At 38.6% G+C, this 20124-nt stretch overlaps 1 protein-coding gene across 12 annotated transcripts in view; it reads right to left on the minus strand.

The window, feature by feature from the left end:
• The window catches only part of KCNIP4 (potassium voltage-gated channel interacting protein 4), a 1084026-nt gene that overhangs the window by 27095 nt on the left and 1036807 nt on the right, over positions 1-20124 (minus strand). For all 12 annotated transcript variants that reach the window (XM_081303519.1, XM_081303517.1, XM_081303516.1 and 9 more), the window contains one exon: positions 5457-5526. In XM_081303519.1, the coding sequence (XP_081159645.1) occupies positions 5457-5526 (70 nt within the window). The remainder of the gene's footprint in view (positions 1-5456; positions 5527-20124) is intronic.

The raw sequence follows: 20124 nt of genomic DNA on the forward strand, positions 1-20124 counted from the left end.
GATGAATAACTGGTGTCCTGAATTCTAGGTTCCAGTGCAGTTGAAGGTTTAAAAGACAGCAATGATCTCCCTTCTCCCCACATGTCTTGATGGTCTTTTTTGTTCACACCTCCTTATATCACAAAAATAATCACTGAAATGGACATGCTGAGATTGTCTCTGACTCTTATGATTGTATTGGGGAGATTAAAAGTATATGTCTAAAATTTATAGTTGGGAAACAAAATTAATAGACTCTTAGGGTAGGATGAGATCTTAAGATGCCATTTATCAAGTTATCTACTTTTAACAAAAGTGGAAAATAGGTGCAGGTACTTTTAGTGACTTAAGAAGGTCAGCTAGTTTCTAAATAGTAAACTCTGAAGTAAAGAACACTAGAGTAGGGGAAAAAAACCAGAAAAATTTCTTTGGTCTGATTTCCACATTTTCTAGAAGAATGACTTGAGGCCCAGAAAAAATAAACCACTTTGTATTCACATTATCTCGGTGTTGTGCTGCTATAAACATTGAAGATTGCTATAGTATGTGGATTTTAGATGTTTTTGGAAAAATATCAAGGAGTGGGACAGGGGTCATATGATGGTTCCATTCCTCATTTTCTGAGGAAACTTTAAAACTAATTATTCTTATTGTTTTGGCACAAGGGATTGAAGCCAGGAGTGCTTAACCACTGAGCTACATCCCCAATCCTTTTTATATTTTATTCTAAGACAGGGTCTCGCTAAGTTGCTGAGGCTGGCTTTGAACTTGTAATCCTCCAGCCTCAGCCTCATGAGCTGCTGGGATTACAGATGTGAACCACCATGCCTGGCTCACATCTAATTCTTGAATGATGATCATGTCTCTGGTTTGTGGATTGAAATAATTTTGGATGATTTTTCCCACACTAAACCCTTGCTCCTATATGAATTCAAGCACAAGGTACAAAATTAGTTTAATTCATTTAAGTATACAATTCATGGAATTATTACTATGGCAAAGCAGGTTATTATGCATAAATCGTAGCTTCTGTCAATAAGTCCTCTAGGACTGGAGGTGCAGTTCAGTGACACAGCACATATTTAGTCTAGCAAGGATTCAGCCTCCAGCACATACAACACACAATTGTCCTCCATAAATCACTCTAAAAAATTGCTAGAGATATTGTCTTAGAGTAAGGAAGACATTCAGTGAGTGGAGTTTTCTTTTAAATTTATTTTCATAGCCTTGAGTCCTTTGTACATAGCGCTGCTCAATGAATATTTCTTGACATGTTCCTCTGACGTGAGCTCATTTATTCATTCATTTAATAGCTATTAATAAGGAACCAGTATAGCTAAAGTAAGTACAAATTTCCTACAACATAAGCAAGAATAGTCAGAAACTCCAGTTTTCATGGGATTTTGAAATGTGTCTTGAGCCAAGAGTTTGTACACTGAAGCTTCTGTTATATGTGATGGTGGAAAAGTAACCACACAGGCAATAATGCCCTCAAGTCTTTCCCTATTCTTTGCTTTCTAGTAGGCTTTCTAGAACACTTCTAGAAAGTGTTCAATACAGTTATGCCAACATCCAGAACACCAAGCAAGCTATGCTTGGTAAACTGTCTCACTAAGCCTTAGAGAGAGCTTAAAGCTAGACACAGTACAGATGGACACAATACAGATTGCATGGAGGACTCTGTACAAAAGACAAAGCATTTTTGTCATGGAGGAAGTATAGAGATGTTGGGATTTACCCACACATCGGTGTTACTGTTCATAATGCCATAAACCTGTTGCTTTCAGACCACCAACCTGAATAAACAATGGCCCCATGGAAGTATGAAGATGGTGTGACATGAATTTGCCTGCCATTCAAGACCGTGTTCTTCATTAGGACATGTTTCCTGTGCTAGCTAGCATCAGTGTAAGATAAAATTTTAAAAATTAATATCATGCATACAAATTGTAAGTCATTATTCTTTAAGATATTTCATTCCTATCAAAGATACCTAGTACTCTTAGATTTATGCATTCAATTAACATAAATAATCAAAGAATTTTTAAGAGAACAAAAGTGATTTTCTGTAAATCCCTTTGGATTTTATAACAAGAATCCTTTGCAAAGTACATGTTCGCTGCTTCGGTAGATATTCTCTTATGTGGAAATGTTGTCTTTCAAAGAAAGATAAAATTTTAATGTGGAACCATATCCAATTTGTAGCATGTAATAACCTTTTTTGAAATACTCAAAAAGTAACTAAGATTTCCTTTTTTTTTTTGTAGGAGCTTTGATAGCAATACCTACCAATATGTTGGCAGACAGCTAATAAAAATGATTTTATTTAAAAAATTCATGTTTTAAATAATTTATAAATAGATGGCAGCAGCGTCATGATTGATATGTGAGTAGAAGGCAAGGAGGCCAGTGTGGCTGAATTGGGATGAGTCAAGTGGGAAGATGGGAAAGACAAAGGCGCAAAAGATCAATGATCATGACTCAGGTTATTGCCTATGCTCTGAAAGGAGGAAAGATTTTGAGCAGAGCAGTGACATGATCTGATCTGCCATGTAACAGGGTGATTCTGGCTCATTTTGAGCACTGACCATTGTTGTAGGAAGAGGTGTCAGAACCTAGGATAATATTTCAGAGACCACTGAAGTTAATTGCAGGAGATGAGGGTGACTCCATGGTAAACAGAAATTTTAAAAGGTGATAGCAAAGTTAATGGCAAAGTCTAGTTTGGGCACAGAGAGAGAAGCAATGGTTGCCTTTATGTTGAGTAAAGGTCAAATAAAGGACCAGATGGTCCCCTTCCTTCTAAGGGTGAAGTCTTCTCCCTAGATTCCTGATCCTGTCTCATTCTACACTATGCCATTATATCCCATCAAGATTTTAATTCTACTTATTATCAACCTCCTGTTGTAAGCTGTTAGCACATGGCTCTTTATAAGCTCCTTCTCTGTATATAAACAAGTTCCATCCTTCCCTATATTAAAAAAAAATAAATTCTTCCACCTATGTCTGCCTATGGCTGACACCTATGTCTGCCTATGGCTGACATATGGCTGTCATTTACTTCCTCCTCATCACCTCACTTCCCCAGCCAAGTTTCCTGTAAGTGCTGTCTCTATCCCTTGTCTCCATTTTCTCCCTTCTCATTTATCCTTTTGCCTTCTTCAGTGTGGCTTCTGTCTGTGCCCCACCTAACTTTCTTGTTCAAGCTGCCATGATCTTACAAACAATGACCTCCCTGTTGCCAGGTCCCAAGAATACCTCCCAATCTTCACCCCCCCCCCCCCCCCCCCCCGGGGCCTCTTGGCTACAGAGTTGAATGTCTCTATTCTCTTAATTTCTGAACTACCAATCTTGTTGGGACTTATTGTCATCTTTTTTGACTGTTTGTTCTCTGTCTCCTTCACAGTTTCCTTTTCTTTCTCCAGGTCTTAACATGTGCTCTGGGCTTCAAGGCTGACTCCCTGCTTTCTATACTGCTCCCAGTCACCTCACCCGTATCATGGCCACATCATTAGCCACCACTTCATGGTTAATAATTCCCAGATCTCCATCTCTTTCAATAGAACCTCAGGGTTCTACCAGATCCTTGTTGATACTAAATCCCCACAGATACCACAAGTGTAATGTGTCCAAAATTGTAATCATCTACTCCTTCTGTAACTTGTTACCCGGTGCCCAGGACAGAATTCTGAAAGTTATCACAAACTCTTCTCTTCATCTCTTTCTACCATAAAAAGTCAATCAATGAATAGGCTCTGCCAGTTTAAATCATTTAAATGTCTGTGATCTTTCCCCACTTCCCAATCCTACTGTGTGTGTCCTGGTTAAAGACCTTGCTTTGCATCCTGTAATACATTCCCTAATGCTCTCCTTCTCTGTGATGTTGCTTATGCCACATCAATCCTCCACAGAGCTATCATGGAATGTATCTAAAACAAATTTTGACCATAGCACCTCTGACTTCAACCCAACAGTGCCTTTGCATCACCTCAAGGGAAATGTTCCTGTCTCTTATTATGGAATCCATAACTATTACATTTCATCTCAAATCCACACCCCAGTTCTGTCAGTTTCCTAAAGATTTGTACCTTTGTTTTTAGGCTGTGCCCCTTATCTTTCTCTACATTTGCCTAGAGCATCCCTGCTACCTTTTGAAGCTGGAAGACATCACACTGTGCTAGGAAAGTTCTCCTGAAAGGTAAGATGAGGAAACGACAGACTAGATACCTTGGAAATGGAGTGATCTTTTTGTACCTCAGTGTCCTTATAAATAAAAATGGTTTGTTGGATGATGAGGGTAAGGCATGCCAGAGCCAGGAATATATTCAATACTTAAAAATGGCATCAATTTCAGCCCACGTTCAAGGCACCTGGACAACCTCTCTTTACTTCCTCTCTGTCCTTCCTGGGATCTCATCTCGCCTACACTAAGTTCCCATTCTACTATTTATTATCTCCATCTTTACATTGACACTTTACATGGACATTGTCCTTCTGCTCCTGTAGACTACTGTCTAACACACTTTGGGGCAGGTACCACATCTGATTCCTCCCATTCCTCTTACATTAGTAGTACCTCACACATGGCTGAGCATACAGTAAGCTGGGTGATATGATGGGCATCTGTTGGGTAACTGAAGAAGAACTGTCAGATCCAACGGCAAACAATCTCTTCACTCATCTCTAGTGGGCATGACATCATTATACCATCCTCACATTTTCTTTCCAATTAAAATATTAACTTTCTCAGATGGGGAGGAGGTCATAGTTAAGTATTACTGAAAGGAAAAAAGGACAGAAAAGTGCACCTGAGTTGGGCACAGTGGTGCATGCCTATGATCTCAATGACTTGGGAGGCCAAGATGGGAGAATTGCAAGTTTGAGGCCAGCCTCAGCAACTAAGAAAGGCCCTAAGTAACTTAGTGAGACTGTCTCAAAATAAAACAAAAAGATCTGGGGATGTGACTTAGTGATTATGATCCTCTGAGTTTAATCCACAGTACCAAAAAAAAAAAAAAAAAGTCCACAGAAAAATCTAGGTTGTAGCCCAGGTCTGCCACTGAGTAGCTGTGTGAGTCTGAGCAAACTGTTGAATTCTCTAAGCCCCAGACATAATGTCTGTAAACTGAGGATAATTACATTTGCCCTAACTTTGTTAAGAAACCAAATGAGAACTATAATGCAATTTAAAAAGCCTTGTGTCATTTTGAGGACCCCTAAAAGCATCATATATTTGTGAGCCATAGTACTACAGGCACACAGTAAAACTTGTGTTAAACTGAAAAGTAACCTCTGAGATATTTGATAATTTGTAAGTAGCTCATTTCTATGATACACCAAAATTGTATGCACTTGTATGCTGTGTATTAATTATTTTACATAAAGATTAAAAATGTAGAGTCACGCCATGAAAGATTAAACCAACTCAAGATTGCAAACATAATTCTAACTGTGAGAGTGTGTTAACAAGTACTTACCTCCCTGTGGAAAGAACTGCGAGTAAATCTCTTTGAAGGTTTCTTCATTAACAACACCACTGGGGCATTCCTAGAGAAAGTGGCAGAGAAGCGATATGAGCAAAGTGTTCATAAAACTGATTTTTTTGCACATTTTAAAACAGAACTGTCTGCCGTGCAAAACTGCACCAAGAAAGGAAACCATCCATCCATTACAATCAAGATAATAAAAAGCATGCTGTAAACTTCTCCTTGTTCCAGTATTCACAGAATAAAAAACAATATTGCAAATGTATGTATCTTTGAGTATTGAGCATCAAAGCAGGTCTGACCTATTCAAAACCACTCCGTTCTCTTAAGAAAAATTGTATTTATTATCACTAACGTAAGAAGTAATGCATTATTTTTCATACCACCAACATACTGCAAAATGCTTATGATATGGACCTTGCTGGATCTTGGTTCTGTATCCTCTTGAGATTATCTGAACCCACCTAATCTTGAGTTCAAATAATAAAATTGAGACTCTGGGTCTGAGGTGGCTCAAAAATCTTCAAGTAGGAATAGTTAGTGATTGTTTGCCAGTACACAATAAGATGCTCTTGCAAAAAAGTGACCTTGAGTCAGACGGCCTCCAACTATTTTTGAACATTTAGAGGCCAGTTAATTATCTCATTTGTGTGGTTCAAAGGTTCATACCTTTGATGTGCAAACAATTTTAACTGATAGTTTCAATATGAATTTGTCCTTACAGAGCTTGTCAATATGTTTTTCTCTCATTGGATCATTATAACAAATTCATGACTTAGGTAGCTAAAAGACAAAATGAAAGCCAGCTCGGAAATTGGTTACTGGGCAAGAGAGTGAGGAAGCATCAAGGTAAACTTGGGACTTCCCAGGTCCCTACAAGGTTTTATATTAGATGACTCCAAGGACCTAGAGTGTTGGAGCAAAGAAAAGACAACTGGATACAAATGAGCTAAATCGCCAGCAAGCAAACCAAACAGGAGGGTTAATTTTATGTACTCACATCTCTGAGCCTCAGGTCCTAAGTATTTGGCCAAGCATTATTTTGGATGATGCTGTGGTGTTTATGGGTGAGATCTGCATTTAAGTCTGTGGATGTAGTAAAGCAAATTGTCCTTAGTAAAGTTGGTGGGACTCTTAGTTGCTTGAGGGCCTGAACAGAGTATAGACTGACTTCCTAGAGCAAGAAGGAATTCTCCTGCAGACAGCCTTCAGACTTCATCTGCAACAGGCCCCCTGTCTGGCTCACCAGCAGGTTATCTTTGGATTTTCATCGCAAGTCCTTCCTGACTGTCCAGCCTGCTGGCCTCCTCCAGCAGATTTTGGACTGGCCAAGCCTCTATAATATGTGAGTCAATTCCTTAAAAATTCTCTCTCCATGTATATATACAAAAATCAACTATTTATTTTTCTCTACTGAACCATGAATAAACATCAATAAATTGATAATTAACAGCTACATCTTTCAAAAGGAAAAGAGTAGAATGTATACAGCTAATGACTCAAAAGGTTTAACCGAATAACTCTATCTAGTTGACAACAACAGAACAATTATAAGAGCAAATAAACACCTGTAGCTGGACCCTCTCACACATGGAAATTGAGATTTATTGGCTGTTTATCTCTGAGCCATCTGCTTGGGAGGGCAGCGAGGGGGAAGCAAATACAAAGCTCTTTGACATCAGGTGGTAAATCTGTGCAAAGTCAGAGCTGGAAAAGTGACTCAGAGGTACAGTGATGCTGGCAAACGTGAGGAGGGGAAGTACAGTGACACCCACACTCAGTCAACTCATCAGCCACCTTTGGACTTGAGAAGCACTGGATAGATATACCTAATAATGTGAAATGACATTTAGAGAGTGGCTGTCGTGTATGTGTTTGTTTTATGTTTATGTCTGTATCAGATGAACTTGTTTTTCTCATAAAGAAAGCATGCAGCCAAATCTCAGGATGGTAAGTCCCACCAGGTATATTTCTCTTTATCCATCTTGCACTCATCTCACTGATTTTCATTTCTAGAAAATTCATATTGTGTACCTATGGTCCTAGGAAATCTTCTAAAGCTCGGGCTGCAGGAATATACAAGGCAAAGTTTCTACCCTTATAGAGCCTGTATCCAAATGGAAGAATAAAGAGTCCATTCAGGCTCCTACAAACAATAGACTAAACAAACAAATTAAAAATAAGGGTGGCTTGTAAACAATAGAAATTTATTTCTTGCTGTTCTGAAAGTTCAAGATCTCAGGTCATCAGATTCAGTGTCTGGTGAGGGTGGGGGGTCTGTTGATTGCTCACAGGTTGTGCTCTGCAGCTGTGTTCTGTGATGGAACCAGTGAGGGGATCTCTTGGTATTTTATACAAGAGCTCTAGTCCCCATGGTGAGGGCTCTGTCCGCATGATCTAATGGTCTCCCCAAATCCCCACCTCCTAATGCCATGGCTTTGGGGTTAGAACTTCAAATCTGAATTCTAGGCTATGGAAAAAATGCATTTTTCTACTTTTTGGGTGAGAAAAATTGAGCAAAGTCTGTCTATAAGACCCTAGTAATGTACAAGAAGACACCATTTGTACCATCTTGTAAATTTTTCTTTTTTCCTCACTTTGTTGTGATCTCTCCACAAAAATGGTCACTCCTCCTCTCCACTAAGAATGAAATTGGCCAAGCTGCACAGACAGTATAGTGCAAACAACCTGGCAATATTAGTTAGGCTAACTCTTGCTGCTATAACAAACAGGTCTCTAAACATATAATACATTTTTTAAAAAATGTAGTGCAGTTCTTGCTTACATAAGAGTCTTGAGTGAATGTAAAAAGGAGTTGATAGCTCTTTTCCTCAGAGCTACTTAGGGATGGTGGCTAATGAAGACTTGGCCATCTTCAACATGTGGCTTCTGAAGTTTCTGTCATTGTCTCATCCAAAAGGAAAAAAAGACCCTTGAGGAGGACACATGAGAGGTTCTTATGAGCCAGGTCATAAAGTGGTACACATCATTTCCATGTTCGTTTTGCTGGTCAGAAATCTTCTAATATGTTCACTCCAAACCATAAGAGAACTTTTATGAGTTGAGAAAGATTAGAACACAAATTTTATGAAGAATTAGGAATGTCTGCCCTAGTGACATATTTGAAAGATCCTCGTATACTTCTGCTATGAAATAGTTCTACCATAGATGTTTTATGTGCCCATTAACAAATCATTTAGCAGCATAAATTGTCTCCATTCCATTGATTTCATTTTTAAAGGCTGATACTTGTAAGTAAACAAATACAAAGACTTCTAAACATTGGAGTATGAATTTGCTCATTAGGGCTTACCTAAGAGGAAGAATCCAGGATTAGGGAAAACCTCATTCGTCCATCTTTTGAGAAGTTGTTAATAACCTTCTGCAGGCCCTTGTGGATTCTATATTATATTTTCTAATGACATGTTGTGTGGTTGTTATTAATAAATGATTATTCAATAAAAATATGTTCATTGTGAAAAATAATCAACCATAAACCAACTATTGTAATAACATTTTTTGTGATTTTCCAAAGCATATATCAATAATATTCTCTACAAATAAAATTCGGATAATACAAAAGCATAACACTTTTATCTTATAATATTTTTAAGTTTAAAAAAATACTCTGAACATTTTCCCTGTCATGATTTTTAATGGCTGTGTAATGATGCATTCATGGAACTTGCCACATTGCTGCATACTGAAGCGATTTCAGAATTTGGGGAGCAACATAGGAATAATGATGTAATTAATATTCAGGGCGTACATCTGTGACTGCACCTGTGGTTTTTTCTTTACATCTAATCCCAGAGGAGAATCACAGGACCAAAGGGTTTAAACCACTTAAAGCTTTTCATATGCGCAGTCACATTGCTTTCCAAAAGGCTGTACCATGCTGTGCTGCCACCACCACCAGTTTATGAGGAAGTCTCCTCCCTGGAGGGGCTGCTGGCCAGAATCACATGGGGATTTGACATGCACAGAGTTCCATGAGCAAACAGCAACAATGCCCTTCCCTCATGGATCTAATCATCATTCTGAAAATTACCAGAGGACATCAAGGGATTTGTACAGATCTCTCCAAGGTATAAAGCAATTTGCCTTGTTTTTCATGCAGACAAGGATGCTCTGATGGCAATCAGCTGGACCACATTAGCACGACAACAACAGTTTGCTGAGCACAAAATAAACAACTCAATGCTTTCCTGTGCATGCTCTTAACATTTTCACCCAACCTGAAAGGGGGGAATTATTTTCCGATAAGGAAAATGAATAGAGATATTAAGTTGCTTGAGTCATGGTTCTTGACAGAGTCATTTATTTGCTTGTTCTTTCAACAAATAGTTAGCAAGTGCTTTTTATGTGTCAATAAATAGTCCATGTGCCTGCTACCATTCTGAGCAGTGAGACTATGCAAGAGTGAGTTAGAAACGGTCCCTTGTTTGCTTTTGTGGTACATGAAGTTCAGTGGAATCCAACTCATACCTCCCTGACTCTCTTAATTGCAATGCCCTCCTGTCTTCTGCAATGACATAATTTTCCCCTAGCAGAACTGAAAACATGGTCTCCCGTGGGTCATCTGTGGAAATATTCCTTTTGGGAAGGTAGTCAACAGAGCCCCTGTTTTGTCTGTGGTGGAGAGAACCACACACAAAAGGAAGCCATTTCACTCAAAACTAGGGACACTGATTACACACACACACACACACACACACACACACACACACACTATAGTAAGTTGTGGTTTAAGGAAAAATGCTTTGATTTCTCTTTCAGAGATTGTGGCCTTTAGTCTGAGGAGGACTGCCCCATCTTCCTCTTCACCATGTGTACTGTCTGCCCTAGTGAATGGCTGAACAGTGGAGTGCTGTGGCAAAAATTCCTGGTTTAAGGGCACACAACTCCAGCCAAGGTTGGAGCAAAAGTTAAGAAGCTGGAGGTTCTCAACACCCCACTGGCTGGGATATTAATCAAATGACCATTGTACTCCCTTTATTGCTTCTTAATCCTTCACCATGTTATGATCAGAATGCAATAAATATGGAATGAGTTTTCTTACACGTAACTGCCATAGATATACCTGTTGGTGAAGAAATACTTCCTTGCCCTTTTAGAACTATCTCATTCTTGCTCGTGACACTCTCCAGTCCTCTCAGGTAGTATTGTGACACAGGTGAGGCTTGTGATAAGTTATTGATATACAACCAATAGTTCTACAATCTACCAGAAATATCAGTATTAATGGATTATCAATATTTTATAACAATGTGAAGAGGATGACGATGACAATGATGATAATCTAGTCCACATGAACACTTCTCTGCTTTTGGTATTATGTTAAATGTCAAGTTGGGTTATCTCATGTGAAGGGATAGATGCTAGTATTAGATCTGTTTTACAGACTACATTGTCTCCATGAGAAATTGCCAACTTTCCCGTAATAAGAAAATGTCAGAGCATAGTCTAGAGATCATAAGCTCAGGAAACATGAGTGTTGAGGCAACCCTCCAGAGGATCTGATCCAGTGGACTTATTTTAAAGGTAGGATAACAAGGGAGAGAACGTTACAGGAATTGCTCATCATGACTCCATGTACTGTGGAGCTTCACTTCCTGTCTGGGTTTCCTGAAGTGTGGGCTCATTTTGACACCACAAATGCCTTCATGTCCATACAATTGCTGGTGTTTTCTGCCATATAGTAGAGCAAGCTAGTACAATGCTTGAGTTCTTGGGCTTGGCGTTAAGTAGAAAGCAGACTTGGTTGGAACCCCAGCCACATATGGACGGGGAAAGTTGTTTATTTCTCACTAAGTCTCCTTCTCTGTAGAATAAGGATATATCGGGCACAGAAGGATGTTTTGAAAATTGCATATTATGTTTTCTTAGTCCTTGACCTCGCACTCATATTTGCCCATGAATTATTAACTGTAAGTACAATAATAATAATCTAGAATTTGGTAAGAACACCATAATACAATGGGTTATTGTAACATCAATGTGGATAAACTAGGGTTAATTTGTATGCACCAATATGTTTGAATCCAATACAGGTCTGAAATGATCTTATAAAACAAATCAGAGTTATACTGGTTACCCTAGCATTATAAATTGAATTTTCTCTTTCTAATGTCATCATAGTTTACCCTCAAAGACAGGAGGATACTGTAAATGTAAATGACAGCTGAGACAAATAAAGGCTGTCATCCTGGAACTAAATATCATTAGAGGGCTGGGGATGTGGCTCAAGCGGTAGCACGCTCGCCTGGCGTGCGTGAGGCCTGGGTTCAATCCTCAGCACCACATACAAACAAAGATATTGTGTCTGCCGATAACTGAAAAATAAATATTAAAAAAATTCTCTCCCTCTCCTCTCTCTCTCCCTCTCTCACTCTCTCTTTAAAAAATAAATAAATAAATAAATAAATAAATAAATAAATAAATAAATATCATTAGAAATCCAAGAGCCTTTAATTTATCAGTTTAAATGAAAATTTCCTCTAGCATTGTTTATGTGAGTATGAGTATGTTAATAAGTATGCTATAAACACTGTCATTGTGAAGTGCTGGGGATGGTATTTCAGAGAGGGGTCCATGTATGCATAGGAAACTGCTAAGAAAATTATTTTGTAAGTAAGATGAATATGAGTCCTTTTGTTTTTTGGTTTTTGTTCTTTTTTTTTTTTTCTGGTTTTGGAGATTGAATCCAGGGGTGTTTACCACTGAGCCACATCTCCAGTCCTTTTATTATTTTGAGACAGTGTCTTGCTAATTTGTTGAGGCTGGCTTTGAACTTGTAATCCTCCTGCCTCAGCCTCTTGAGTTGCTAGAATTCCAGGATGTGCCACTGCACCCGGCCTCTTGTGTTCTTATACTTTTGCCTCATAAAATCTTTGAACATTTCTTGTAAAGTTATCAGAACTCTAGGGGAATGCACTAGAAATGGTTGCACTGGTATTCAAATCAGATGTATAATAATGCACATGATTATAATATTAAACATCCCAATGATATTTCACCACGAGCTGAATATTTTCCTAAGTAATTATTTTCTAATAAATGCCATTCCCTCAGGTTCAGAACTATTATCAAAAATTTAGAGATAATTCTTCAGTGATCAAAAGAGAATTACTGTACAAATAGTTCATAGGAAAATAACTAAAATGAAAAGTGTATTTGAAATAAATATTTCTTTGGAGATCCTCTTGTGATATTTGTAATATCACGTTTTTAAAGCATCCCTGTATTTTATCACCTCTCACATGAACCTCCATGCTAAGAATGGATACATGGCAGTGGTTGTGAGGCCTTAATTTTTCTACCATCATGTCATCCATGTTGTATCCAACAGCTGTTCTTTCCACTCTTCTTAATACAGAGCAGACTAACATTTCTTGAGTAGTTAACACAGGCAAAGGAAAACACAAAGACAGGAAAATAGCCTCAAGTTCAAAGTAGCAAAAGAGGAAGGCTCACATCATCATCCAAATGAGAACCACAATCCATGCCTCCTGCAAGGATAGGTGGCCCTTCCTGGAGCAGGTTACCACCTTAAGCAGCACAGTTGTTAGAGATCATACTGAATGTAGGCTGTGTGCAAGTTCATAAACAGAGACCAGCAAGCGTCCTCCACACACAGTAAGTCCTGTAGCAATAACTCAGGTACAAAAGAAAGGACCACTCAGTTGGAAAGGCAAATACAACAGGATTTCCAGCATGGTAGTTGTTAGGCATTTTATCAACAAAGACATTCTCTTTTTAAACACTTGGGAAGTTAATATTTTCTGGTTCCTGATAGTTGGCAGGAACCATGTGATCTGCTTGGGTCAACTAATGGAGAGCCAAATTGTTGATGTCAGACCCAGGAGAGTTCTCTTTCTTTCCGGCTGGACAAACATGCAAGAGATGGTGGCTGCTCCACCAGTTGCTTGAGGGACCGTGATGTGCAAAGCCCCCTGCTGACCAGGGATGACCATAGACTACAGATGAGAAGTGCATCTTTTAACATTTGTGGCCACTGCGGTATTTTTATTAAGTAATATTCTGGTAGCTACACCAGGTCAGGACAGAAATGTGGGATTCTTATCTGGACCACAGAGTCCTCTTCCAGGTTATTGGTGGAGTTCACCGTCTTGTGGTTGCAGGACTGAGGTCTTGTTACTTTGTTGGCTGTTCTTTCATGGCCTCTCTCAGCTCCCTTCTCATGGAGTTCTTGCCATCTTCAAACAAGCAGAGACAGGATCCTGATAGTTGGCAGGAACTATGTGGCTGACTTGGGTCAACAAATGGACAAACAAGCAAGTGATGGTGGCTGCTCCACCAGTTGCTTGAGTTCTTCTCACACTGATTCTCTCTGACTCCTGGTTTGTGAAGGACTCATATGACCAGACCATGTTCACAAGGATGCTCTCTGCATCTTAGGGACAACTGATTTGAAACTTTATTTTTGCCTGTGAAATCTCTTCACAGCAGTACCTTGATTCGTGTTTGATTGAATAATCACAAGCAAAGACTCTCATGTGGCCACCTTTAGGTACCCACAGCCTGCTTTTTCTCTATGGGGCCTGGCTTTGGTTTGTACAGCAGCTTCTGTTTAACAGGCTTTTTCTACAGTTACATTCACAAGTACATCAAAGTCTGAAACTATTCATACTTATACAAATAGTGTACTATTTCCAACTCAATTGCCCACTGTACTATTTGGGGCCCTAGCTTAACAAGACTTTAAAGGGATATATACTGTAGTCTATAGACTCAGCAGTGCAAAGACAGCTGTAATGGCAAAACCGAATGTGTCTTTTGTGCATGCTATGGTTCTATCGGTGGCAGTGTGACCTGTCCTTATTTATTTCTGCTATCATCAGGATCATCATGCAAATCTTATTAATTGATTGTATTATTTCAGATTGTCATGGCATAGTCTCAATGATACTACCAAAAAGAAAATCAACTGAATAAAAAGCTCTACTTTAGAGAATATACATGCATAGTATGGTGGCGCACACCTGTAATTCCAGTGGCTCCAGATGCTGAGGCAGGAGGATCACGAGTTCAAAGTCAGCCTCAGCAAAAGTGAGGCACTAAGCAACTCAGTGAGACCTTGTCTCTAAATAAAAATATACAAAATAGGGCTGGGGATGTGGCTCAGTGGCTGAGTGCCCCTGAGTTCAGTCCCTGGCACCTCCCAAGCAACAAAACTGATTCCTTGATAACTTCATTAAGCCTATCATCTCTGGACTTATGTGGGATCACACACTTTCTTCATCGTATAAGCCTCTTTCTTGATTGATTTTCTGTTGCTTATAGTCAAAAGCATCCTAACATAGCTATTATCTTCTTGTCATTTTGTTATATATCTCTATGGAATGTGAAAATGAGAGTTCACTTTATAGTTTGCTAGAAGTTACAAGTCTGGTAAAAGTTCTTCTGGACAAAGTGTAATCTACAGACTACAGTGGTAGGTGTGTTCTATGAAGTTGATTCATTTTGTTTTGGTCATGAATTTTAAAAAACCTATTGCAAAGTATATCCAAAGAAGCTCTGAGGGAATGTTGGGGTTGAGTGTGAATAAAACTAACTTTTTAATGATCACCCATGGTTTGCTGGGCAATGATCCAGGTAGTATAGAAGATATCGTGTTCTCATTAAATCCTCATAACAAGTTCGGGAGATAGATATTTTCTCACATAGTCTACACGAAATGAGCTCAGAGTGGTTTGAGGAACTTTGCCAAGGTCAGAGAGATTTTAAGCGGTGGGGCTGGGATTTGAACCTGAGTTGTGCTAAAAAGCTTTTAAATCTGACTAAGCTTCTTCAGTGAAAGGAAAGTGAAACTAAGGAAAAGAAAAATAATAAATGGGGAGTTTTCTTTCCAGTGTTTTTTAATCCTATTAATCCATTAAAACAAATATTATTAATTCTTTCTTTCTTTAAATATTAAAATGCTAAGCACTTGGCTGGACACTGAGACAAGCAGGCTGGTCCTTATCCCTCAGGAGCTGATACTCTGTGGAGGAGACAGGCATTATTCAAATATTCACACAAATCAATCTCCTATTGTATCCTGCCACGATAAAAGAGCATGCAAATCTAATCCTTTTTTTGAATTCAAATATCCCAGGTGAGGAGATGGAGAGAGGAACCAAAAATTCTCTGGTCGTCTGCTCTCATGAAGAAGATGTAAGGCACATCAGGCCCTGTTCTAAACATATTTTGCTATACACCCCTTTGTCTCTCCTTTTGTCTTACCAATTGCAAACTACAGTTTCCCGGAGGAGTCCTGTGTCTCTGAATCTTTGTTCTAAGTCAAAGCAATACTTACTCTGCTTTACAAACTCTGTTGTAAATACTAGAGAAGTTTCTACAGCTCTTTGCCTTTACCTGGTGGTTCCTCAAAGATTCTGCTCTGGAGGGGATAGTTAGCAAAGGGTCATGAGGCTGCCTAGGAGTAAAGCCATGGCTAGAACTTCAATGCTTCCAAGTTCTTGGGTGGGACAGTGAAGCTTCCTCCTCTTCTCCATAGTGACCCATGTGGCTCGGTGGGTGACCCTGTCCCAGTTACTCTCAGTGAGTGGCCACAGAACACTTTAGAGTGCTCTTTGGAAATCAGAGGATACACAGAGATGAGCTGACCTTGAACAATTTCAGCAATTCATTGTAATATTGAGACACAAGGGGGCAGCAGTGTCCTCTCTCTTAACCAGAAACAATTCTGGTTCTTGTTTTTCACGGATTGCTCTTTTTCCTAAGCTTGGTGCATGTCCAGGTAAGTTTCTTTCAAGAAAGCTATTCTCATTTTATGAAAAGTGACAGTGAATCTTGCTTCCACAATTAGATACCTAGAAAAATTAACTCTTTCAGGGAAAGGGGCGCAGAGATTCTTCTTCCTTCCAGGTATTATGCTTGGAATAAGTGGGACAAAATTTATGGTCATTTTTATGATAATAAGGCTAATCTTGGTTTTAGTGGCACAAAATATGTATGCCTAAGGAAACAATGAAGCTAGCAACAAGATACAACAAAAATTCCATTGCTTGATTTTAGAAACATTATGAAATTGTTCTTTAGTCCTATGATTTGGGGAAACAGGCTGTCTGGGTCTACCTCAGTGTTTTGCAGGGGAATATTTTAAAACTTCATAAGGATCACACCTATCTTGGGAGTATTTATTAGAATTCTTGAATAAAAATAAATCGTATGCAAAATTTAGCATACCTCACTACACTTTATGCAGGGGATTGTTTCCACGGTGACACTGATCATTATGAACCTGCTTGTTTCTGTCATCTTTTTCATATGATGTAGGCCATTATATTTATCCATATTAAATACTATCTGCTTATTTATCTGCAGAGTATTTCTCTCTCTCTCTTTCTTTCTTTCTTTCTTTCTTTCTTTCTTTCTTTCTTTCTTTCTTTCTTTCTTTCTTTTGAATCCCTAACCAATCTCTCATTTTCTGTGTTATTGCTGAAATTATAGCTTTTGGAATTTGACACCACCTGACTTAAAATCTGCTCATGTCACTTACTGGTTGTGAGACTTCAGAGAAATGACTTGACTTCTGTGAGTGGGACAAAGTCTGGGTTTTTCCATCTTTTGTTCATTAATCACATATTTTTGAAAACACATTGTCAAAGTGTGGTAAGAATTAGGGATACAGCAATCAACCAGACAGACTGGGTGCACATGTGGAGTTTAATGTCTATCTGAAGAGGCACAGTATGACAAAGATCTGCCCAGAGGAGCATTCAGTTATGGCTGTGCCCAGTGCTACAAAGACAGTGTGGAAGATCTGTCAACTCCAGGAAAGGCCCCAGGAAAGACTTCCTGAGGAAGAGAAATTTAAGCAGAGACCTGAGGATGAACAGAAGTTAGCTAGAGATAGCACAGGGGAAGGGAACAGGGGACCAAGCATGCACTGAAGCCTGTGATACAATCACACTCTAAAGAGATATGAGTGTGCTGGAGTATGGCAGCCAGACAAAGTTAGTCAATTCCAGGCTAGCTATGTGAAGGACCAAGGTCTTTGCCATTCTTAAAGTAGGTTCAATATTCAGGAGTCTCTCAACATCTGTGGGTTCAGCATCTGTGGATTCAATCAAATTTAGGTGGAAAATATTATTTAAAAAAATACAGAAAGTTTCAAAAAAAATTGAATTTGAAGCTCATTGAGCACTATGCTGAGTCCTCATTAGTGAAGTGACATGCAGACGCACCCTGCTCTGGCTTCCTGTCTGTCCACACATCCGCGGCCTCTCCCCAGCACAACCTTGGGGAGCACCATTTACTTTGTGCCTCCCTCACAATGGTATAGGCAAGTAGGCCTAGCATGGTGCTCCCTCTACTGAGCATCACACACTTTTTTTTTATTCCTTGTTATTATTCCCTAAACAATAGAGTATTACAACTATTTACACAGCGTTTATATTGCATTATGTATTAAAGGTTATCTAACCATGACTTAGAGTATATAGGAGGATACATGAAGATTAAATGTGAATATTTGACATTTTCAGTAAGAGATTTGAGCATATTTGGAGTTGGGTATCCTTGAGAAGTCCTAAAACTAATCCACAGTGGATACCAAGGGACAGCCATTCCTGTTTTAATTCTCTGTGGAGAGAGAATTTATTTATTGCCCAGCAAAAGCCCCAATCACATTGTAAATAATCAATACACCTATTTTTTTTCTGCTTATCCCCATAGAGCTGAATTTCTAGCTTAGTTATAGTGTTTATTCAATACATAATTATTTATCATCTACCCTGCCCTAGTGTAGATGCTAAATAATTGTGAACAAACAGAGGGGAAAAAGCAGACCTGGTCTTGCCCCTGCAGTCTTGCCTCTGATCAGCTGATATATTCTTTGTGTGTGTGAATTAATTTCAGTTGAGAAAGAGTTTTGACATATCTTGGAAGCAGTCTTGCTGTTTAAAACTTAGGGGAGGAGAAGCAAGCACACAGAATAAACACACATAACCATGAATTACAATGCACATAACTCAGGATTATGAATTTGTATGTAGCAGTTACTTCTGCATCTATTTTTTCTTTTGCTACTGATTACTAAGAATAATTATCCTTCTTACAATGTGTACCTGTACATGTGCAATTGATTACAGTAGGCCTCTATTCTACCGAAAGTGCTAATTAGGCCTCCCTGATATGAAGAGCTGAGCATCCTTCTGCAAGTCTGGGAGACCAGAAACATAACAAGAGTAGCTAGTTGAGTGTACAAACATGTTTATTTTGAATATGAAGTTGTCTAATTTTTGTTATTCTCTTTTTGTCAGTTTTAGTACATTAAATATTTCATATATTTTAATTTTTAATTATATTAATTTAATATAATCTTGACTTCTCAAAAATGTTCAGAAATTCAAGGCATATAAAAGTACCACAGGAACCAGGGTTGTAGCTCAGTGGTAAAGAATGCTCGAAGCTCTGGATTCGATACATATAAGCAAAATCAAACTATGAAAATACAAGAACTCTACTACTTTCACTTTCCATTTACATCACACATTTTTCATTTTTAGAGCTCATGGAGATTCAAGATATTCATGTGCAAATATGGTGAAGATATAATTTCTATCAGCAAGAGATCCTTTTCGAAACTCATGTTATATGAGCCTTTGGTAACAATTTTTATTCTCTCTAGTGAGGCATAAAGCTAAAAGCTTTGTTCTTCCCACACAATGAAGGAAAACAATGCATTCTTATTCCAGCATCTCACAGATCCTCTCATTTTCTGGTTCATCAGCTATTAACCTTAGCACTTTCCCTGGAAGAGATTAGTGTTCGGATTTAAATCATGGTAGCTTACCCTTGCATTTCTTGTTATCTTTGTTGGGAGAAGAGAGTCTGGGGGTGCGCTGGTCCTTATACAACCTCTTAAACATTGCACACATCTTTTGCTTTTCTGTTTCCCAACACTTTTAGTAAGATAAGAAACAATTTTCTGGAAGTTACAATGCTCAGCTGAAAATGGATAATTTTTTGAAGATGTGAATGAATATATTTCATCTCTTATTTCTAATTACACTTTAATTCCCACAACTAATGTGTCCTTAGAACTATTACCTTAGTTCTACAATTAGGGAATTGCCATGAGTAAGTTTTACTTTTGCATTCTTCCATTTCATGCCACCATGTCAGGCACTGTCTCACCACTTTATAATATCTGTGTCAGCTGAAAAAAATCCAGCCCATCAGTTCAGAATCAATAATGAATCAAATATTATTGTGGATTATCAATAATAAATAGAAGCATAGTTTTACATGCATTAGTATTTCTACATTTTGCAACCACTATAAAGTAGTGAATGGAGGCATCATGGACAAAGAAATATGCCATCTTTGGGGAATGTGTCTATACTATAGGCTGAATGTTTGTGTGGATTCACATGTTGAAACCTAATCCCCAATGTGAAAGTATGTGAGGGAACTTGGGGAGGTGACTGGGTCATGAGGATGGAGCCCTCTGGAAGGGATTAGTACACTTATGAAAGAGGCCCCAAAGAGCTCCTTCTCCTGTATGAAGGATAGAGAAGGTGTGGCCTACTGTGCACCAGGAAGTGGGCCCTCACCAGACACTGTGCATGGTGGCACTTTGATCTTAGTCTTTCCACTCTCCAGAACAATGAGATAAATTTCTGTT

The sequence above is a fragment of the Spermophilus citellus genome (genome assembly GCF_964194105.1).
Source record: "Spermophilus citellus genome assembly, chromosome: 8".
Taxonomy (NCBI): domain Eukaryota; kingdom Metazoa; phylum Chordata; class Mammalia; order Rodentia; family Sciuridae; genus Spermophilus; species Spermophilus citellus.